General features: G+C 33.3%; 1 protein-coding gene across 3 annotated transcripts in view; it reads left to right on the forward strand.

Annotated features, from left to right (window-relative positions):
• Positions 1–24,776, forward strand: part of STAG1 (STAG1 cohesin complex component) — a 419,314-nt gene that overhangs the window by 362,771 nt on the left and 31,767 nt on the right. For all 3 annotated transcript variants that reach the window (XM_019934217.3, XM_073803799.1, XM_019934218.3), the window contains 6 exons: positions 4,826–4,918; positions 5,020–5,109; positions 5,270–5,473; positions 6,455–6,525; positions 7,962–8,049; positions 16,711–16,791. In XM_019934217.3, coding sequence (XP_019789776.1) covers positions 4,826–4,918; positions 5,020–5,109; positions 5,270–5,473; positions 6,455–6,525; positions 7,962–8,049; positions 16,711–16,791 — 627 coding nt within the window. The remainder of the gene's footprint in view (positions 1–4,825; positions 4,919–5,019; positions 5,110–5,269; positions 5,474–6,454; positions 6,526–7,961; positions 8,050–16,710; positions 16,792–24,776) is intronic.

The following is a 24,776-nucleotide window of genomic DNA, read 5'->3' on the forward strand; positions in this document are numbered from 1 at the left end:
TAGCCAGGACATGGAAGCAACCTAAGTGTCCATCGACAGATGAATGGTAAAGAAGATGTGGCACATATATACAATGGAACATTACTCAGCCATAAAAAGAAACGAAGTTGAGTTATTTGTAGTGAGGTGGATGGACCTAGAGTCTGTCATACAGAGTGAAGTAAGTCAGAAAGAGAAAAACAAATACCGTATGCTGACACATATATATGGAATCTAAAAAAAAAAAAATTATGAAGAACCTAGGGGCAGGATGGGAATAAAGATACAGACATAGCCAGTGGACTTGAGGACTCGGGGAGGGGGAAGGGTAAGCTGGGAGGAAGTGAGAGGGTGGCATTGACATATATACACTACCAAGTGTAAAATAGCTAGTGGGAAGCAGCCGCATAGCACAGGGAGATCAGCTCGGTGCTTTGTGACCACCTAGAGGGGTGAGATAGGGAGGGTGAGAGGGAGGAGATACGGGGATATAGGTATATGTATAGCTGACTCACTTTGTTATAAAGCAGAAACTAACACACCATTGTAAAGCAATTATACTCCAATAAAGACATTTAAAATTTTAAAATGCTATGGAAGAAAAAAACCTTTAGGAAAATTGATGAAACAATAATGACAAAATGAGTGTTTTTGAAATTTTCCAAAATAAAAGTTTTAAGAATATGTTATGTCCCAATTTTGAATGACAGCCCCTTCAGGCTAATTTCTTATTATTTTGACATGTCATCATCTTTTGAATGCTTTCTTTCAGAGCAAAATGTCCCAGTCTCACTTTCTACCTTTATTGCTTATGTTAGTTATCTATTCCTGAGTAAAAGAAATTACAGTAGTGGTCCCTTACCCATGGTTTCTCTTCGCACAGTTTCAGTTACCAGTCAGCTATGATCCAAAAATATTAAATGGAAAATTCCGAAAGTAATCTGTTGATAAGTTTGAAGTTGCTTGTTGTTATGAGAAGCATGATGAAATCTCATGCCATCCAGCTTTGTCCCTCTCCATCCTGCCTGGGACGTTGAATCATACCATTGTCCAGTGTATCCCACCAGTTAGTCACTTAGTGGTTGTTGTAGGTCATCAGATTGACTGTCACAGTATTGCAGTGTTTGTGTTCAAGTAACCCTTATTTTACTTAATATCGCCTGAATGCCCAAGAGTAGTGATGCTGGCAATTCGGATATATCAAAGAGAAGCCGTAAGTGCCTCCTTTAAGTGAATAGGTGAAAGTTCTAGACTTAACAAGGAAAGAAAAAAATCATATGCTGAGTTTGCTAAGATCTTCGTTAAGAATAGATTTCTATCTGAAGTTGTGAGGAAGGAAAAAGAAATTCCTATTAGTTTTGCTGTCACACCTCAAACTGCAAAAGTGATAGCCACAGTGCTTGATGAGTTCTTAGTTAAGATGGAAAAGGTGTTAAATTTATACAGGATATTTTGAGAGAGAGAGAGAGACCACATTCACATAACTTTTATTACAGTATATTGTTATAATTGTCCTATTTTATTAGTTGTTTTTGTTAATCTCTTACTATGCCTAATTTATCAATTAACTTTATCATAGGCATGGTTTTTTTTTTACATCTTTATTGGAGTATAATTGCTTTACAATGGTGTGTTAGTTTCTGCTTTATAACAAAGTGAATCAGTTATACGTATACATATGTTCCCATATCTCTTCCCTCTTGCATCTCCCTCCCTCCCACCCTCCCTATCCCACCCCTCTAGGTGGTCACAAAGCACCGAGCTGATCTCCCTGTGCTATGCGGCTGCTTCCCACTAGCTCTCTACCTTACGTTTGGTAGTGTATATATGTCCATGCCACTCTCTCGCTTTGTCACAGCTTACCCTTCCCCCTCCCCGTATCCTCAAGTTCATTCTCTAGTAGGTCTGTGTCTTTATTCCTGTCTTACCCCTAGGTTCTTCATGATATTTTTTTTTCCTTAAATTCCATATATATGTGTTAGCATACGGTATTTGTCTTTCTCTTTCTGACTTACTTCACTCTGTATGACAGACTCTAGGTCCATCCACCTCATTTCAAATAGCTCAATTTTGTTTCTTTTTATGGCTGAGTAATATTCCATTGTATATATGTGCCACATCTTCTTTATCCATTCATCCGTTGATGGGCACTTAGGTTGTTTCCATATCCGGGCTATTGTAAATAGTGCTGCAATGAACATTGTGGTACATGACTCTTTTTGAATTATGGTTTTCTCAGGGTATATGCCCAGTAGTGGGATTGCTGGGTCATATGGTAGTTCTATTTGTAGTTTTTTAAGGAACCTCCATACTGTTCTCCATAGTGGCTGTACCAATTCACAGTATATATAGGGTTCGGAATGATCTGCAGTTTCAGACATCTGCTGGGAGTCTTGGAATGTATCCCACATGGATAGAGGGGGACTACCATACTTCAAAACTTAGAGGCTTAAAATATTCATGGTCTCATATAGTTTCTGTGGGTCAGAAATTTGTGAGTGGCTTAGCTGTCAATTTGGTTTAGATTCTCTCATAGGGTTGCACTTAAGATGTTAGGCAGAGCTTTAACCTCTGAAGTCTTGATAGTAAATTTGCTTCTTCCATAACAGTTCTTTCACATGGTTGGCAAGTTAGTGTTGATTGTTGGTAGGAGGCCTTAGATCTTTACCATGTTGACCTCTCAGTAGGACTGTTTCAAGTCTGCCAGCCTCCCCCAGAAGGAATGGTCCAAAAGAGAGTAAGGTGGACACTTGTGTGTGTTTTATGACCTCAAGAGTCATACAATATAATTCCCACAATATTCCTTAGATTACACGTCAGCCTTATTCATTTTCAGAAGAGATTATATTAAGGGCATGAATACCAGGAGACAATGGTCAATTTGGAGTCACCTTGTAGGCTGATACTACATTACCCTAGCACAGGAATCTCCCACGAGCCCTTGTTCCTTTTGATATAGAGTAATGTGTAAAGATCAAAATCTTGTTACTAGGGTTACTCATTGTCAATTGGTTATCATTTCTGCTAGGCACCATTCGTACACAGAGCTAAGAAATATATATATTTCTGTATATATACACATATGTTTAAATCACGCATTCATATTGATATTTCTGACTTAAATTTAGCATAAGAGGGTTTTCACCTCTTTACTTTTATGTTTTCTATTTTTTTTTTGGAAATATGTAAAAAATTTACATAGTTAAAAAGTCAAAACCATGTTAAAAAATATATATATATTTAGAGATGTCTTTCTTATATGCCTCCCTCTACACCCCTTTGCTACCTACCAGTAACCATTTTTATTTGTTTTTGGTCTATCCTTCCAGTGTTTCATTCTGCAAATATAGATGAATGCATGCACACGTACAAATATGTGTATTCTTATTCTCCATTCTCCTCCGTTTCAATCTCCTGTCTCCTACAAAGAATAGCATACTTTATATGGTGTTCTGTACCTTACGTTTTAATTTAACAGTATATCCTGGGTATTACTCCATAACTTTATTTGGAGAGCTTCATTTTCTTATGGCTATATATGATCTATTATGTGGATATAATATTGAGAGTCTTTTGGGTCAGTCTTTTGCTGGAAATAATGTGCAGCAAATAATAGTGTGTCATTTCGTACTTGTACCAGGTGTGTTGGTGGGGTAGATTGCTAAAGTGGGACTGCTTGGGGCAAAGGAAAAATATGTATACAATTTTGTTGGATATTGGCAAATTCCCCTTCATAGGTATTATGCCATTTTTGCTGTCCCATCGGAGATATTGTGAGGATTAAATGAGTTCATGTGTGTAGAGTGCCTGACACAATGACCGTTTAATCAAAATAGCTGTTACCCTAAAGTCCACATCCTTAGACCTTTCCTACATTGTCAAATGAATTTCAAGACTTCTCAATATCCTGCATACATTTCTAGATACATATTTCACTTTACATGTAGCCCCTTTAATTGCTTTGTGCAGAACTAAACATGGCACTTGGTGGTAGATCATTCCAAAATGTTTACTTTATATGTTTAAGAGGTTGAAAAGCAACCTGAAAGAAGAATCAGATAGGAGGCCCTATTCTTTCATACATTCTCAAACATTGGGGTTTACATTTATAAAGTGGCAATTTACATTGGAATGTTTCTGTCCCATAAAACCATTCAACATTATGATGGTAAATTCCTTCAAGATAATAAACTGCAGAATACTTTGGGAAAATAATTATCCTAACTGAGCCTGCATTTTAGTATTTTATTTTTGGAACCACCTATAGTTTAGCTAGTTGAATACAGGCTAAGGTGAAGGGCTCTAATCTGTTCAGTGATCACAGGCTGTACCCCTCTGTCTTGATTATTGCCTAACAGATTTATGGCTTAATTACAAGAACAATCAAATATAAATGAGTCCAGAGACATCGTTAGTATATGCTTTAAAAATAAGTGAAAATTTACTAGCTGCTGATGGTATTAAAAAAGGATTACTTGCTAAAGTACTTTTAGAATAGTTTATTTAACCTAGGGGAGATAACTGTTAACATATTGAGATTAAAACTCTAGAAAAATTATTTCTCCATTGGTTCCAGTATTTTTATATTCATAACTGGTTTTTTAGAAATGTTTTTGTTTTTACTTAAACAAGTAGTAACTTATCTAAAATAAGTAGCTATTTAATAAAGTAATAGTAATAAAGTAATTTGAATAAAACTAGATACATTTATTTTAGTAGTTTGTTAATAAGCTTTTCTGAAAATTCTCTGTTATATTATCTGCCAGTGCTTCATCATCTTTGTAACATTCTAGATTTATAAATTAGTACATGACACTCTTCTTTGCCCATTTAAATTTATTTCTAGGTGCTAACTGCCAAAGAAAGGAAAACTCAGATTGATGATAGAAACAAATTGACTGAGCATTTTATCATCACACTGCCTATGTTGCTATCAAAGGTACAGTTTCATTTACAGTTTTGTGATAATATGCCACTGAGTTTGCTTATTACACTGTACTATTAAAGTAGTTACTTTGTTTTCTTTGCTTCTCCTTCTAGTATTCTGCAGATGCAGAGAAGGTAGCAAACTTGCTACAAATCCCACAGTATTTTGATCTAGAAATTTATAGCACAGGTAGAATGGAAAAGGTAAGACACTATAAAATTGAAATTCTGCTATTATAGTCAGTTTTATTAACTGAACTATTTTATTTTCATGTAATATATAGGCTTACTTGTTATATGACAGATGCTTTTTTTAAATTTTTGTTAATCTAAATATCATAGTTTTTCTTTTTTTCCTCCTCAGCATCTAGATGCTTTACTAAAACAGATTAAATTTGTTGTGGAGAAACACATAGAATCAGATGTTCTAGAAGCCTGCAGTAAAACCTATAGCATCTTATGCAGTGAAGAGTATACCATCCAGAACAGAGTTGACATAGCTCGAAGCCAACTGATTGATGAATTTGTAGATCGATTCAATCATTCTGTGGAAGATCTATTGCAAGAGGTCTGTTTTAAAGTTAATGTGTACATATAATGATTTTGGCTAATAATTTTTCAAGGTAGCTGAGTTTTAAATTGTTTCCATTTTAAAATAAAATCTAGTAGAATTCTCTACTTTCAAAACTTAGCAGCATTATTGCAGTTGTTCATTTTATGAAGATCAACCTCAGTTACACTTCATTTTTATTTTAAAAATCTGTTTCATAAAAGACAGACTTTTTTTTTCTCTTTTAAAAAAGGTCTGACTTTTCTTAAGTCATTTTTTCATTTTCTATTCCTGGGGCCTAATTTGCATTTTAATATTATTGAACTATTACGTGCTAATGAATAGAACATAAAAATTGTGTGCTTATAAAGGATAGCTGCTTACCAGTGGTGTGCCTAAGATAGCAGCAAGCATCTCCAACTGGTTATTTTTATAATTATTTCTGTGATTCCTGTCTCTTGCCCTCTCCTTTCAATCTATGTAAGGCAATCTGGAATTCCCACAGCTTTGTATGTCCTGACGGCCAGGCTGATAGGATTTACTTTTAATCCATGTAATCAGTTTTCCCCTACTTTAATTTTTAATTTTAATTTTTTTCAACCATTTTTTGATTTTCATTGTGATTTTGAAGTTGCAGATGTAACTGACAATCAGTAAAATCTTTGAAATAACCAATAAAATCTTTAAACTACCTATCCTTTCACTCAGCAGTTTCAAGGAATTTATCCAAAGGTATTAATCAGAAAATTGTACGAAGTCACATTTATGACATTGTTTAAAATGCAAAAGTGGTTATTTCTGGGTGTTGGGCTTATGGGTGTTTTTTACTTTTTGTTTTTTTGCTTATTTGTATTTTCTCATTTATCAACAGTGAATATATACTATTTATATAATAAAAAAGAATTTTTCTTTAGGCAGTAAGTATTAATAGACTTCCATGTGAATTTGAGGATGAGTAAATTTATGGTATTAAGGTACTGTCTGCTGTTTTTTTTATAGGGAGAAGAAGCTGATGATGATGATATTTACAATGTTCTTTCTACATTAAAGCGGTTAACCTCTTTCCACAAGTATGTCATTTTATTTAAAGTAGATTTAATGAATAACCTATATTAGTCAACATAAAACAAACTGATTTTAATGTTTAACATCCATGTAACACTGGGAAATTTTAGAGAAATATTGAGATGTTGTGATGTTTTTATTATTCAGATTTCCTACAGATAAATTATGAGTTTTTATTATAATTTGATTACTTAAGGAGTAAGATTTATCATTCAGTGTAATGAATGTACACTGTACACTGTAAAAGTTTAAGATAATCAGTATAATTAACAAATTAGATGGGCTTATTCTGCAAGCTAGAGTTTTTAAAGGTATAATTTTCAGTTGATAGCTCTTAGAAATCTTACTAAATAAAAATCACAGCTTTGGAGAAAGCCACAAAATTGTTTCTATAAGCTTTTTTTCCTGAATTGTCCTTGTTTGTCTAGTTTGTTTATTATTGTGTTCTTACTATGTAGACAGAACTGTTGGATTTGAATAAGGAAAAAAAGGCTCAGATCAATGAAATAGGTGTCATTTTCAAATTGTAATTTGCATATCCCTTGTAATGAAACATGCTTATCTTCTCCATAAAGCAAGGAAAATAAAGAACTTTGTTGTGAAAAAGCATGTTTAGGCGTAGCCCTTACTTTGATGAATACTTCAGATTTCAAAAGCAGTGTCTAAAATCTAAGCCTTTTCTGTATACACAAGTACATTTTTGGAATTCCATGGAGAAACAAACTCTTATTTGAAAAAATATTTTGACATCTGAAAATAAAAGTTGACAACCAGTGTCAAAACTCCTATTTAAGAAAATATTTTGACTTTTGAAAATAAAAATTGACAGTGAGTAATTGTGCTATTTTTAGTAGCAGAGCTCATGAGAATTTACACTGTCAGTGTTATCTCATTCAGAAGTCCTCAGCACATGTAAATAGCTACACTAAAGTTTTGGAACTGTGCCATATTTCCTTTACCCTGACTTTGTCTTTATTTATCTCCATCTCGTGAATACAAATCTCTTTTTCAAAAATATGCATGTATTTATACTTTGAAATTCTGAATGAATTTGTTTAAATGTGCTTTAAAACATACTAGAAAGAAAGAAATGGTAACCTTCACTTTAACATATGAAGTTTTATTGTTTTTGATTTCTTTTAATGAATTCCTAATATCAGCTTCCACTCCGTCTTTCTCTACCCGTCTCCCTCTTCTCTTCTCCCCCTCTCATTCCCCCCTTCCTTCTTTTTTTCTTTCTTTCTTTGTTTTTTTCTCCCTCTCCTTCTCCCTCTTTCTCTTTTTCTTTCTAAGTTTGAGGACTTGAACATTTCCTTATGGAACTTTTACAGTTCTACTAGAAAATGAAGTTACTTTATTCTTCCCCCATTGAAACTGAGCTCAACAAATTTAAACCTTCCTCCACTCTAGAATAAAGTTAATGCATTTTTGTTTATTTTAGTGCTCATGATCTCACAAAATGGGATCTGTTTGGTAATTGCTACAGATTATTGAAGACTGGAATTGAACATGGAGCTATGCCAGAACAGGTAAGAGTTTATTGATATTCTTTCTGTGTCATTTTAGAAAGCTTTTCTGATATCGTGTAGGATTATCAAAAGCCTTTCATGGAACATAGTTGATAATTCTTAAACGCAGCCACTTCCTTTGAGAATTATTGCCATAGTGATTCAGTGTTACAGATAGATATATTATATCTTCAGATTTGAACAGAAAAGAATAGAAAAAGTTTGCTATAATGTAGCAAAAGTTTAATATTAATATTTAATTTTGACATAAACATTATGACTATTTTAGGGAAAATACCATTACTATAGTAGCAATTTCAAAACTTCATCAATTTAATATAATGAAAATTTCTGATCATGGCTGTATTTCGGGCACTGTTCTAGGTAATGATAATAGTAAGCCTTAGATATGGCTTAGTTTTTGTGGTGAATCATACTTACATAAGTTTGGAGGCCTTTAGCAGATTTTAGACTTTTTTGCATTCATATAAGTTGGAGTGAAAAGGGCAGGAATTCAACAAACTCTCTCCAGTCTGGAAGAGACTTGGAATAGTCAACTTAATTATCATACAGAGAATTAAGAATTTAATACTTCTGTATGAGAACTAACTTGTTACTTACTAATTAACAATTATAATTATTGCTAATTAAAAGTAACAATCTGTTATTAAGAATTAGGAGTTATTTCATACATTGCAGACACTCATTCATGTAGACCAAAACACCAACCCCATAAGTTAGGTATAAGGTGGTGTTTAGGTGTGAGCTCATCCATTCCTGTTTTGGTAATATGGGATGCTTAGATGACACTTCATTATACTAAAGTAATCAATAGATATAACAAAATTATAATTTCATGTTAAAAGTTCATCATAGAAACAATGCTTTATTATTGCTATGATTAACTCTTAAATTGCCTTAATTCATGTCTTTGATCTCTCCTTTGTAGCCGCTCTTAATAACAAATATCCCTGATTGTGTTAAGTGTTTTATTATAGTTTGTGGAAAAATGCTGAAAATTTGACCCCTTGTTTTTCTTCATTTATTGTTGACTCTTCAGCTTTGATCCTCTTTTCGTCTCAAACTTTTCAGTAGCCTAAATGCAATTCACTGATATTCTAAGCTGTGCTTCAGAGTTGAAAGGGAATGATAGAGTTAAGATAATCTTTTTTTTGATTTTCACATTTTCCTCAAGAAGAGAATAAGAATAGCACTTCTCTGTTTTATCTGGAGATTATAACTATATCTAAATTTATTTTTAATTCTCCATACCATCATTTATTGTCTTAGACCTGACTTGTTACAGTCTCACAATGTTGTTCTGTGATTATGTTGGTTTTCTATTATTTATTTTTACTGCATATGCATTATCTACCCAATTTTATTTTAATTTCTTTGAGTAAGAGAGCATTTATGTGAGATTTGCTTTAACTTTGTTAACTTCTTAGACACACATTCTTTATTACTTTAAACATGTGTATGAAGTTTGAATACCTCACTACTAGATTGTACTCTTATTCATTTTAGCAATCAGAAATGATTTAGCATTTAGCACCTCTCAGAAACATCTTTAGATACCCAGTACTGAGACTCCAAAACCCGTATTCAGCCATTTCTTCATAGGACCATGCAAGCTTACTTTTTTAGATTCCAACTCTGTTCCTTTTAATTAGAATCCAAGAAAATACTCTTTTAGAGCAAGGATATCAAAGAACTGCCAAAATGTTTGCTGTTTGTTAACCCTCAGTTATGCTTAACATTTTGAAGATACCTTAAAACTTTCTAGCTATTTAGGGGGAACTGTATTGTCCTTATATGCTTGACTGTTTGTTTTCCATGGTAACCATTTCAACTAGAAGTTTCACAGTCCCACTCTTCAGGATTAACTGAATTCTTTTTTCCTTCCTCTTTCTGTGATCTACCTTTTCTCATGTCAGTGCTATTTTAACGATTATAGTAGAATAGGTAAAACCAAAGTTTAAAAAATTTAGCTATTCTTAAAATACTTTTTTTAAAGTTGAATTATAGAAAAGTTTTAATCGAAAAATCAACTCTTATTTCCTTCAATTCATCAATTGTCAATAATTTTTCCCAGTTGTACTCTTACATGCTTGCGCGCCTCTCGCTCTCTCTCCCTTTCACTCTTCCTCCCCATATAATATTAATATGCATGTGTACAATAAGTATTAATAATATTTTTATAGCAATTTTTCTCCAGCCCAGGATCCAAGCCATAATAGCACATTGTATTTCTTTTTTTTTAGAAAATTTTTTAAAATAAATTTATTTATTTATTTTTGGCTGTGTTTGGTCTTCGTTGCTGCACATGGGCTTTCTCAAGTTGGTGGCGAGTGGGGCCTGCTCTTCATTGAGGTGCACGGGCTTCTCACTGCAGTAACTAATCTTGTTGCAGAGCACAGGCTCTAGGCATGTGGTCTTCAGTAGTTGTGGCGCATGGGCTCCAGTAGTTGTGGTGCATGGGCTCAGTAGTTGCGGCTCATGGGCTCTAGAGCACAGGCTCAGCAATTGTGGCACACGGGCTTAGTTGCTCCATGGCATGTGGAATCTTCCCAACCAGGGCTCGAACCCATGTCCCCTGCACTGGCAGGTGGATTCTTAACCACTGCACCACCAGGGAAGTCCCACATTGCATTTTTGTAATGTCTTTTTTTTGTTCTCCTTTAATCTGAATGGTTTTTCAGGCTTTGCCTTTCATGACATTGACATTTTGAAGAGTACAGACCAGTTATTTTATAGAATGTTCTCCATTTACTTTTGTCTGATCTACACGTTTAGATTGAGATTATGCATTCGTGGCGGGAATGCTACATAAATGATATTCTGCTTTCAGTGAATCACATCAGAAAGCACATGACGGCAGTTTGTTCAGTATTGTTGATAATTAATTTTGATCACTTTAGTAAGTAAGGTCTGCTGAGTATATCCCATGTAGAGTTACCATTTTCTTTTTTAATGAATAAGTAATCTGTGGGAATATTCTTTTAAGACTGTGTAAATAATCCTGTTTCTTATCAAACTTTGACATAATAATTTGAGCATTCTTTTGTGATTTTGCCTGACTCGTTTATTATTATGATAGTCACAAAATGGTAACTGAAGTGGCGATTTCCTAACTCTGTCATTTATTTTATATTTATTTGTTGGCCCTCTGCTCTAAGGAAGAACTTTCCCTTCTCCCTTTGGTTATTTATGTATTTATTAATTTGTTTACCTTTTTAAATTTCAAATTTATTTTTTAAAATTTAGTATCAGTGTGGACTCATGGGTTTCTGTTTTATTCCTGTTCTGTTCATCTGGTTAAAACAGTACTATTGTTATTCATTTTGGTGCTGAAATTGTTGCAGATTTAGCCAGGGGGAATTTCTTTCCAGCCTGTTCCTATGTGCTTTAAGTATTTTTTTGAGCACTTGCATACTTTCTGGCACAAGAATATGTTCCAGAGTCTGTTTATGCCTACCCCTATGCTAATGAATTCTTAACCTATGGAAAATATAAAACTTACTGCAGTTCCCTAACACAATAGTCATTCGTTTGTAAAGAACCCACATTTCAGAATTTATTGTAGTATTTCTTCATACATTTTTTTGTAAAATGAAAGCAAAAAAATATTAAAATTCTCCTTATCCTGTTTTGTGGCCTTTGTGCCAATTTCCTGTTGGTATATCTGTATATCTGTAAGTTTAAACCTTCTCTTAGGCAACATCTAAGAAAAATTAAATATTAAAATTCTGCTTCAATACATAGTTCCAAGAATATCTTTCCAGATTCTAAAAATTGAAAGCCAATAAAGAACAATTCATAAATTATTTTGGTAAATATATGCTGTATAACAAAATAGTGTGATTAAACCCATAAAGAAGGAAATGTAATCATATCAGTAACTTACCAAGCCATCAATAATAGAAAATTTAAGTTTTGTACTTATTATGTACCAGGTACTATTTTAAGTCTTTATGTGCATACATTTCTTGAAGCCTCATGACAACCCTATAGAATATACATCGTTATTCTCATTTTATTGATTATGAAACTGAAACATAGAGATATTAAATAACTTGCCTAAAGTCTCATAGCTGTTGGCGTACCCACTTTAACCAAGCTTTTAAATTATTTTCATTGTCTCTTCAAATTTTCTACTGCTAATTTGCTACTGCTCTTTATAGTATCCCATGCCTTCTGATGTTTGCCCTATGTCAAACTCTTATTATTTTGTATTTTTTCCAAACTTCTTTTGCACTGTATTGTTTCATTGGGAATTGTGGGGAGAGATTAGATGCTGGTACTTAACCTATCATTGTGAACTGGAAATCAACACATTTCTTTAGACAGAACATAATACAGGAGTTGTTTAATTTTAGTCCAGTTTTTGCTTATGATTATATTAAGGCTTATTTGTTACTAGCTTCAGTGTTTGTGCTTTTCTTCGCATTTACTCAAAATTATTACTGCAAACTCTGCTCTTTGCCACACTGATTCTTATTTTTTTAATTATTATACAGTAAAACTGACTTGTCTTCCTTCCTGTGTAAAGTTATGAATTTTAACATATGTATAGATTTACGTAGTCACCACCACAATCAGGATACAAAACAGTTTCATCATCCCCGAAACTTCTTCATATTATCCCTTTATAGTCATATGATTGAGCTACTTACAACTCCTGAAAACCACCCATCTGTTTTCCATCACTATAATTTTGTCTTTCTGAGATTTCCAAATAAATGGAATTGTACAGTATGTAAACCCTGAGCATAATGCCTTTGAGATAAATCCACGTTGTTGTGTGAGTCAGTAGTTGGTTTGTTTTTACTGCTTAGTTGTATTCCATCGTGTAGATACACCACAGTTTGTTTTATTCATTCAACTGTTGAAAGATATTTGGGTTGTTTCCAGCTTTTGGCTATCACAATAAAAAGTGCTATGAATATTAGTATACAGTCTTTCGTTTGAACATAAATTTTCATTTCTCTAAAGTAAATGCCCAGGAGTATAATTGCTGGGTCTTATGATAAGTGTATGTTTAACTTCATTAGAAACTGCCAAACCATTTTCCAGAGTGGCTGTACCATTCTGCATTTCTTCCAGCAACGTATGAGAGTTCCAGTTGTTCTGCATCCTCATCAGCACTTGATATTGTCAATACTTTTTACTCTAGCCATCCAAGTAGATATGTAGTGGTGTTTCACTGTGCTTTTTAATATATATTTTCTTAACGCTAATGATGTTGAACATCTTTTCACGCACTTATTTACCAGGCTTATGCCTTTTTTGGTGAAACCATGTTGATTATTAATTTGTACCTAAAGGCTCTTTTTAAAAGGGAATATTAATGTCACTCATGTTAACCAAGTCTAAATATGATAAAAAGATCAGTTTTGGATATTAGAAGCAGACTAGTATTAAGTTTAGTTCACTCTTTTTTTTTTTTTTTTTTTTGCGGTACGTGGGCCTCTCACTGTTGGTGGCCTCTCCGGTTGCGGAGCACAGGCTCCGGACGCTCAGGCTCAGCGGCCATGGCTCACGGACCCAGCCGCTCCGCGGCCCGTGGGATCCTCCCGGACCGGGGCACGAACCCGTGTCCCCTGCATCGGCAGGCGGACTGTCAACCACTGCGCCACCACGGAAGCCCTAGTTCACTCTTTTGTCATGTACTTGTGCACTAAAAAACTTGAGCCTCCTTCCCCTTAAAGTCTCTTGCAAACAGAAAAGTAAAAGAGCCTAAATTTATCCCAGTCATTATGTGGATTTTCAGAATTTTAAACATGTCCTATATGTGTAGATAACATATATCTGCACATGCATTTATTAGTTTCCTGTCAGGTTTTATTTTCAGGCAAATTCAGTTTTTCTAAACTTTAAACATTCTAAGAGTTTATCCCTTGGTCTTAACTTAGATGTAATAATACAGTTCATCTTCATTTTCAAGATATATCATTAGCTGTATGTTGAATGATTCTCATTGATTCAGTCTGCTAATCAAAGGTAGAGCTAACTCCTTTAAATAGATAAAAGTAATTATTAAGAAAAAAGGCTAATAAAAAATAATTTTTATGTTGGTTAAAGTAATGCTAACTGCTATAATAGATTAATCTCAATATCTCAGGGGCTTAACACAATAGAAATTTATTTCTCACTTACATAACATTAAGGCACAATTAAAGAAAGCAGCGTGTCACTGCACTGCCAAGTCATTCAGGGACCCATGGTCTCTTGGGTTATTGGTATCCTGCTGGCGGATAGGGAAGGAGAAGATGGAGAAGGCAGTCCTGCTTCTTAACTAATTTTTGCCCAGAAGTATGCAATATACATTACTGTGTCCTTCCAGGTACATCATTACCTTGTGGAAAAATGAGGTCAGAAGAGTAGGGTTGGAAGAAATTCTTAGTCATCAGACTAATAATTGGAATTATTTGAAGATCCTTTCCAGGGTCAGAGCAGTGTTAGTCAAGAAAAGGCAGAAGGACTGTGGTGCTAATAGGTTAGAATAATCTCTTTTGGCTTTTTTGTTGTTTTATTGCTTGTCCTTCTTGTTTTACATGTACTACAGAAAGATGAAGTTGCTAAATAAACGACTTTTGACGAGTTAGGATAACATTGCTAGTATAGGGGATAAAATCAATATGACTGATGTAAAGCCTGGAAGGAAGAGTTTTGAATTTTCTTTTGAAGTTTGATCAACTGTATTGTTATATAATTATACCTGTGAGAAAGCAAAATATTTCCCAGTCAATGAGAGTGAGGTTTTTATTTTAAAATAATACAGTGGAGCCCTTTTAAAGTAAATGTATGATGAATACCAGTATATTGAAAATTAAAATGGAGATGCTGTATTGGAAATAGGTATTGAAGTGACCAATCTCTCTCTTCTCTTATAACCACATCTAAGAAACTTGTGTGCACAACTTTGGAACACACTTTGAATAATTCCTAGTATATAGGTCATAGAAATGTAGAAGGAAAGGAAATGATATTTGTAATGATTAGGATAGATATAACCAAAATTAGGCAGTTCTTCAACATTACTTTTTTCCATATCTTAATTTCCCGTTGGTTAATGTTCATTTGTATATCACTCTTCTAGTAATTTAACAATGCAGATTGTTTCAAATTCAAGAAAAAGTTTTAAATCACACAAACCACTTTAGTACTTCTTAGTATAAAGTAAAGGTTATCACAAGGTGTCTCAGAACCAGAGGTGTACCATATTGAGTATCCCCTAAGTATAGTAAGATGATTTCTTTAACATTAATGTTCATAAGTTGACAGTGTTTCAGTAGTCTTGTTTCTGGCATTCTGACATGAATCAATCATTTAATTATCATGTTTAATAAAACCCTGACATCTCATTAGTTTTGTATGAAAAGCAGCACCACTCATCCCTCTAATTCTGATGAGTTATTTTCAGTGCTGAGTAGGTGCATTGGAGATATCTTTTACTTACGTGATCTGAAACCTGAAATTTTTAAAGTAAAACCAGCCAAAATTGTACTTCCTGAAGCATTCCACTTACTGATTTCTCTTTTGATTTATTCTCTACATTCTCTTGGGGTTTTTAGTTTATCAAGAGGAGAAAATAATAGAGACACTATAATAATGGAATATCATATTATCAGACATGCTTTATTGCAATAAAGATGTACCATGTATTCAAACAAAAATGTAGTAAAAGACCTATCCAAAATGAACTTTTCTTTTTTATTATGATTCTTAACCAGTGTTTATTTTCCTAAATTCTTCTATTTGTCTCTCTGAAAAATATGGATAAACATTTCACAGAACAGGAATTCAGGCCCAATAAAACATGAAAAGGTGCTCATCTCCATTGGTAATTAGAAAAATGTAAATTAATACCACATTAAGATACTACTCATACATAATAAAATCACCAGATTTAAAACATCTGATGATATCAAATGTTGGTAAAAACATGGAGCCGCAGGAACTGTCAGACTATTAGATACAGCCACTGTGGACAAAAATTTGGTACTATTTACTGTAAAGTTAAATATACACATACTATATGACCCAGCAATCCTGTTCCCAGAGCAGTGATTCTCAAAGTGTGTCCAGGGAGCTTGGGGGAATTTCCAGGGCAGGCTCATAAGGTCAAACTATTTTCATAATAAGAGGAAGATGTCTTTTGCTTTCTCTCACAAACGTAAATTGGAGTATTGGTGTCATATCAAAGAATAGCCACATTTTTCTACAAAGACTAATCTGTGACACAGTATTTTCTTCATATACTTCAATCATTGTTTTGTATATGTTTTATGCACATTTCTGTATGTGTTGTATTTTATATTAAAAATTCTTTAAAGCAAAATAAGTAATCATTTAGGTATAAAATTTGGATAAAAACAATTTCTTCAGTCTCCCCTTAAAAATCTGACTGAGCAAAGTATTCTGACAGTGCAGTTTTGTTTAAAGTGTAGTATCATTTGGGTCCATATTTATTGAGATACATTGTATCTTTATTCTCTAGACTGATATGTTGGTTTTGTCTTTTTTTAACTAAATATTATTTTATACATTCTCATTAATTCTACAAATATTTGAACTTGAAACCTTATTGTAAGATAAAAACTATGATAAATATTGTTCTCTTAATATTGTACAAACGTAAATTATGTCTCATTTGTTTGAATTTTTTATTTGATACAGATAGTCGTACAGGCACTGCAGTGTTCCCATTACTCGATTCTTTGGCAGTTGGTGAAAATTACTGATGGTTCTCCTTCCAAAGTAAGTAAGAGTTTCTGTAGGCAGAAGGGGTACTATTAAAGCAAAATAACTTTGCTTAACTCATTATTTAATAATTTATTTTTATCAGTTATTGTAATAAATTATAATTTTAATAAAATACATAATAATGTTATCAATTATTGCTTTATCCTGTATATATATTTTACCTCTTTGGAAGACAAACAGTTTTTCGAGCAATAGACACAGAGTTATATGTGTATACAAAGTTTAAATTCTTATAAGAGGTAACTGTTGTTGAAACCACAAGAGCTCTGATAGGCGACATGCTATAAAAAAGAGAATAATATTGAAAGACAAAAGTATGTAGCTTTCAGTTCTGGCATTATGGCACCTTGGGGCCCAAACTAAAGAATACTTTTTTTTTTTTTAAGTTTACATTGTTGGATAAAATTTTTTTTTTTAATTTTTAATCTACACGTGACCATGCAAAACAAAAGGGAAAATACAAACCAGAAGTTAAGTGAAACTAGGATCCAAGAGAGTTAAGCATAGTACTAAAGCCTACTTAACCTTGAGGATATTTTCTAATCTAGGCGAATCCCAAGGCCCTCTCGAGGAGGAAAGTCTAATAGGTAGCATGTCTCCTTGATAAATTTGGGATCCTAAAGAGCTACACCAGCATGAGGGTAAATTAGCAATAAATCCATACCAGTTCCATTCATGGGGGAATATAAGGGAAACAGCCTGTCTTAAAATTTGTCATTAATTAAAGGGGGGAAAATAGGTCACCCATGAAAGTTTATAACCATGAGCTAACTGTCACATAGGTTTGCACCCTAAATCCATACTATTTCTGTGGTCCATTAGAAAAAAAAAAAACAAACAGAAAAACAAAATAAGATTTTGATTTAAAATGTTCTGTAGTGGTAGTATTCCCAAGCAACCTAAGACAATCAAATATAAATCCTTTCTGAAGGAACTTGCCTCAAAGAGTTTTCCACAAAGTTTTAAGAAAAATGAGCTCACGGCAAAAACAAAAAAAACAAAGAAAACACTACTAAAAAGAAAATTAGAAACCATGAAGAGAATCAGACTAAAAAAGTATTTTATACATTGGAATTATCTGACTTAAATATAAAACAAATATGTTTCAATTGTTTTATGAAATCAAAGAGTCTTGAATATATGAGTAAAGAGCAAACACTTGATAAAGAACCAAATAAAAATACTGTGATGTTTACATATCCTCAGCTTAACAAAACACAAGCTATTCAACCAGTAAAGAACGTAAATAATACATTTTCATGTATAAACAACTGCTTGATATGGAGCGTTCTTTTCTCGGAGAAAGAATTTCTTTTTGTCCTTTCCTATGAATAATTTGAGGATTTCTTTGCCTTTGGAAGTAATTGGGGTTTTTTTTCTATTTTATTAACAGTTTCAGTCTTGAAAAACAAAACCACTTTAAAACTATATTACAGTTTCATATTTTTTTAAATGTTATTTTATATGGTAAGATTAAAGGAGATTGAATATATGTAAGTTCAAATTTGAAAGCAAGAGTTTATATATTATACACAATTACTTTTATTCTGATTTTTTCACCTGGTTGACTTTTATATTGGTTTTCTCCACTGATATCATTTTGGTTATCTGAGTTATTTGTATTTTAACTGAATGTTGATGACTACATTTTAGTAAATTTGGAATATACACTAGCCTAAAACTTTAGCATAATTAGTGGTTATTTCCTCCATTTAATTTAAATTTTGTCCTTTTACAACTATGTTCCATAATTAGAGTGAGAATCTCTATTCTTGGACCTACTTCTTGGAATATTTTCTATTTTTTTAATCCTGTTACAGCAGAATTATTTTGAGATTCCTTGCCTTTCTGTTTAATTTTCATCTGATACATTCTCCTAATAAAAATAACTTCCTTTTTGTCATTAATCATTCTACAGATTTTGTTGTTGTCATTGCCACAGTGGCAATGCAGATTTTGCAGGCAACACTGATTTTCTTCATTCCAGAAAGAATGCCATAGCATCTTTTAGGTGCTTTATTGTTCAGTTGATTTCCATTTGTAGTTTTGTGTGCATTTATATCACATGTGAACTTCTCCTTACTTAGGTGTCTCTCAAGTTGTTTCTTCTCACTTTGAAGTTGTTGATAATTTTTGTAAACCAAAGTATATTTAGAATCGTGTATCAGTTGCATCTATAGTTTAAAAGTGGTTGTCTCAGAGATAATCTTGAAAAACATGAATCTTCAGGATACATGCAAACTTGAAAAATTAATCTTTCGTTGCTAATATTCCTCCTTTTAAAATAATTATTTTAATGATTCTTACTTATAATAATCACAAGATCAGGAATTGCCAAACTTTCTAATCCCCTATATGATATAGGATGTCTCTGAAAATGTAAGAGCCACATACATCAGCTTTGTACACATGTAATCTATATTATTAACATCCCACTTGATAAGATATCAACTTCCTAAGTATCGTCTCAGCCACATCATTAACTTGTGTAAATAACCTTTAGGGAAGTCACTTAAATAATTTTAAAATAGATAATTTATATCAAAGCATTTTATCAGTTGTAAAGGGCTTTCCAGGTACTAATAACAAGTGAAAAATCACTTATCTGTGTCTCAGGTTACATTTTATGAAATTTAAAGTTGTATTGGGCCAATTCTTTCTAGCTCTAGAATTCTGCAGTCTATGCTAAGGTTAATAATAACTGCTATACGGAAGATGTCTGGATAAATATACAAGAATCTTAACAGTGGTTACCTCTGGGAAATAGAAATTCTTTGGGGGCAAGCATACGAAGGAAAGAAATTTACTTTTCCCTTTATACCTTTTGATACTTTTTGAGGGATTGTTTTTGTTGTTGATATTTAAAGTGAATATTAATATCACAAAAATTAATTTTTAAAAACTACTACTACGAAAACTTCTTGATTCTCCATCTTCTAATCATAGGTTTTGGTTTATCACATATAACTCATTGAGTTGTTGGGCCTGAATGAATACTAGAAAAGTGCTTAGTATGTTCTGTATCTTATTTGGTGTAGCAGCATTCTTCTGTTGTTTGTAAATGTATTATTAGAGCTATAAAGGAATTTGGAAATAACTTGATGAAACCTGTTTGTTTTAGGTAAGGCCTAAAAGGGGACGTTGTTATTTTTACCTTGTTGATATTTTACATTTTGTTAATCACTTTAAATGCTCTAATTTAATTAAATCTGCCTAATAATCCTATAAAGTGGATGTTATAATCCCATTTTACAGATAATGAACCTTATACTTAACAAAAATTGAGACATCTAAAATCACAGACTTACAGCACAAGTCTTTTGAATCTCAATCCTAGTGTCTGTTAGTACTCTTTAAAATCTTGTATTGTGAAGCTTTTAATACAACTACGTTTAGAGTTTTGTTGGTGGTGTTTTTTTAAAAACAGATTTTCTAAGGACACTGGTTGACTCCTCACTGAACACAAACTAGCAATATCAGTTATCAGTTAGTTGGGTATCGAAAAATTATGTCACATGGCAGTTTTCTTTCATCATTCTGTATCCCTAAAGGTATTTAAATGAGAAGTTACTGTGATTTTAAATGGCTGAGTTTGTAATGTCAGTGGCTTAGTTAAAGTATATGGAAGACTTTGCTAATGATGCACCTGAAATTCTCTATCCTTTTTTTCCCTTTGTTTCCTGAAATTTAAATGTAATACAGCAGACCCTTGGGGTCTATATATTTAACATTTGTAATATTGATTTTGTAGAGACAACTTGAAAGTCTTATCACATGAATTAATTTTGTTTTTTTGTTGTGGAATAATTATGTTGATATAGAATGAGCCATTTATCTAGTGAGGGAGCTGGCCACCTGACTGCTCTGTTTTTCTCTACTCATTGTTACATTTACAGAAATTCATTTAAATCTCTGAAGAGGTCACTTACATTTTTAATTAATAAATTATGCTTATTTGTTTTTGGTGTAAAATATAAGGTAGAATGGTTTTCTTAAATTTGAGCTTTCTTACTTGAGTATGTGTTCATTGTAAAGACTATATACATAAAATAAAATTTCCAAATCTTACCACCTGTGGATAACCACTGTTAATATTTTGGTGTATTTTCTTTTAGTACTTTTTCTTACATATTTTTCAGTCTTACTGAGATCATGATGTATTTATAATTTTGTCTCCTCTTCAATTAACATAACATTTTCTTCATTTATTAAATGTTTATAGATAATATTTTTAATGTATGCATGGTAGTCCCTAGTGTAGCTATACCATAATTTATTTTACCACTCTCCTCTCTTGGATATTTAGGTTGTTTAAACATTTTAACTAATAAAATTAATTTTGTGGTGGACATTCTGGTGCAAAAGCTTGTTCTGTGTTTTGCATTGTTACATCTTATATTCTTAGAAATGGGATTGCTTGATCAAAGACTGTACATACTTTTAAGGCTTAATACATATTGCTAAATTGCTCTTTAGAGAATACTTTCTAAAATTTATTTTTCTTCCCTATTGTCATGAACACTGTCATTCAGGGGATTATGAATGGTAGTTATATTTGAAGTTTAAATTCAAATTATAATTTAACTCAACAGTAAGCAGTATTCTATAAATTGAGTATATGAGATGACTGTATCAAGAACAGGATTAGATCTTTATTTGAAATGGAAGTGCACTGGGTTTCACCAATGGGTATTTCCTCTGTTCCCCTAATTTCCAGAGTTGAAGCTCTTTGGCAGTCTCACAGGTCATGCTCAGTATACTTTGCTCCGGTGCCCCCTAGTGCTGGTCCTGTAGAAGCAGCCTTCCGTTTCTCTTCTCTGTAGCAGAAAACATCCTTCTTCCTTCAGCTCCTTCTGGACATATACAAAGACATTTAAAGAGCCAGGTAAATAAGAGTTAGGGCTAAACTAATGCCCCTATTGCCTTTTTTGGCCTGGGGATCTAGAATGTATCCTCAATTTTTTTTCCTCCTGGGAGGAGCTGTCCTACTCTCTGTAGTCCTAAATTTGTAGTGCTCTCTACCTTACCCTGCATGTTTCTATTCTAGACAGCAGTGGGAATGGCCTGGGGCAAACATCTCTGCATTCTGAACCCAGGCCTTATCCCTAAGTCTTTAAATTAAAGAAAGTCTACATCCCCCAGAGAGCTACAAGTGAAATTATTATTGAGGAGTATAGCATGTTTACTGTGAAATTTGGTCCTCCGTTACCCTCTTGACTAAAGGTTCTCCTCTGCAAATTTCAACTTGTTTACCTCCAAACAAACTGGGGAAAGGAGAAGTTTAGGGTGAACATGGGACTGGTGGTGGCCAAGCCCCATGAAGAGACATATTTAACCTTGCTGTGTATAAAAATCTGCAGGCTGCTTTCTAGACCTCTTCCTCTCCCCTTCCCAGTCCTTTAGAATAGCAATGAATAAGAAAAGAGATAGCTCACTCAGGTCCTTCCCCCAAATTCCTATAGTAACAAAATGTAGATAGTACCTCTCCATCTGCAGAGTTAACTGCTCTGAAGGGGAAGGGAATGGGGCCAAGAGTTGGAAATAATAGCTATCCCTCTAGGAATGAATTTTTAGTAGTTTATAACCATTTTACTTCATTCTTTTCTAGATCTTTTCCCCCTACCTTTTATTTCTTGAGAAGACTATCCTCACTAACTATCGAGTTAATTTTAAGCATTTCTTTTTGATTGGTCCATGACTTCAGAGTCATTCTTTGATAGCTTTGTTTCTATTAATATATCCTATCTCAAGTGCCTGATTGACTGGTCTAGGAAAGTTAGGAGAGAAAGATCCAGGACTTGTTTTCTATTCATTTCTTGTTCAGCTCTCAGAATGTTCTTTTTTTAAAATCTGGAATACATAAGTAGATGGCTGTTTATACTGAACTCTGAACTTGTCCAAAGTTTTATCCAACTCTTAACATTCTAAAAACCTGTGGAAGTCAGAAGTAAATATATTCAACTTAAAAGAGAACTTACAAGTCACGATTCCAACATTCTATTAAGAATTTTATGCTGTGTTTGCAACCCTATTCCTGGGCCTCTACTTTTGGAGCTTTCTATCTGGTAAGGAATACCTTCCCACCCCTTGAAGGACAGCATAAGGCTTCCTCAGCTTCCCTAACCTGTCCAGTTGGATGCTGTTTTTACTTACACAGGGACGGTGATCTTTAAAGTACCACTTTATAAATATTCTTAACTCCTAAGATATTTAATACCTCAGAATCTAAGTAATGAGCCAGGACTGAGACGATCTTTTCTAAATAACAATTATTATAATGTAAAAATGTGTTTTAACTGAGTTTATTAGAGGCCTAAAGCAACATTAAGAATATTTAAATGAAACATTAACACTTCCCACTTTTCAGTACAGAGATTGGAAATCTTTCTCCACCAAAATTAATGATAAAAGTTTATTTTCCTGTCAGGCCTTTTATTTGAGTAAAAGGAAATAAGTGTTTTAACCTATTTAATATTCCCTGATAAAGTAATGCCTTTTCCTTTCCACAGTAGGTTTTTAATTTTGAAATTTTTTTTTCCAGTGGTCATTCCGTAATTACTAGGTATTTGTTTAAACGACTTATTGTTGCTCACCTAATTTATATATATAAGAAGCTCCCAGTTTATAAACAGGATATATTTCCAGCAATTTTGTGTTGGAGCATGGTCTTTGGAGTTAAATCCGAGTTTGAATTTTGACTCCATTTCTTACCACCTATGACAAAGGTATGCAAGTTACTTCACATTTGAACTTCAGTTTCCTAATATGTGATATTCACTGCTGGATAGGGTTATTGGGAAGATGAAAAGAAATGTTTCAGTCAACAATAATTGTTGTTTTGATGGCATTAAATTGCAGTCCTAGTTCTGTGCTTTCCTAATCTTCTCCCCTGCCAAAACCAAAAATTAATACTAAATGAACTATTATATAAGGTTACGGGAGCATGTAAACATGCTCAGTATCTACTGTAGGTTTGGAATATAGCATGGTAGATTTTGTCCTCCATCTGTGTTTTGAAAATCTGGGAATTCAAATCTCTCGCTTTGGTCCTAACAGTCACTACTTTTCCCCTGTTCCTCTGACTCCTCCTTTAGCTTCTTCATCTTTGTACACCACAGAAAAGAGAAATCAGAAGATGTTTTGGAACTACAGTAGGCAGCTTAAGGGTTCCTGGATCATAAGTGGATTAGCCTTTGAGGCAATGGCAGGAGTCAAGCAGGTGGGGATTCAGATCGCCAAGAACAGCAACAACATTGAAAACTAGGTATTACATTTGGGGTTTAAAAATCCAGTAGTTATTTTACTGTGTATTAACAAGAGTGGCACACTCACTCCTTAGCCTCAAAAGAGAAGCTAGTAGCAGTTATTCATATAAGAAAGCAATTTCAAAGATATTCCATAAGGTTTACCCTACCACAATGGTGACACCGATGCATCCCAAGTGAATGAATTTAGTTACATGTGTTTCTATCATATTTACTATGATAGAATGACTTAGTTGAGCTGAAAAATAATTAAATGAGCCTCGTTATATGTTAGTAATGATGCTAAGTACAGATAAGCATAACACAGTTTATACCTCCAAAGAGCTTTATAGCCCAATACAGACTGGACAAACTGTATAGCCCATGGGCCAAATCTGGCCAGACACCTGTTTTTGTAAATAAAGTTCTAATGGAACACAGTAATGCTCATTCATTTATGTACTGACTAGGGCTGCTTTCTTGCTCCAGTGGCAGAGTTAAGTAGTTCGAACAGAGACATTATGGCCCACAAAGCCTAAAATATTTACTATCTGACCCTTTATACAAAAAGTTTGCCAGTCCCTGGCCTAGTAAGGTAACCCCTTGGTCTTGTTTGTAACTAGTTTAGTTTTGTGCCCCATTTTTATCATGAAAAACTGATCACTAAATTCTTAACAGGCTTTATTTTCATAATCGAAGATCTTTGGCGTGATCTAGGTCCTTATTTCACACCTT

This window comes from Tursiops truncatus, chromosome 4 (genome assembly GCF_011762595.2).
Source record: "Tursiops truncatus isolate mTurTru1 chromosome 4, mTurTru1.mat.Y, whole genome shotgun sequence".
In the NCBI taxonomy this organism is placed as follows: domain Eukaryota; kingdom Metazoa; phylum Chordata; class Mammalia; order Artiodactyla; family Delphinidae; genus Tursiops; species Tursiops truncatus.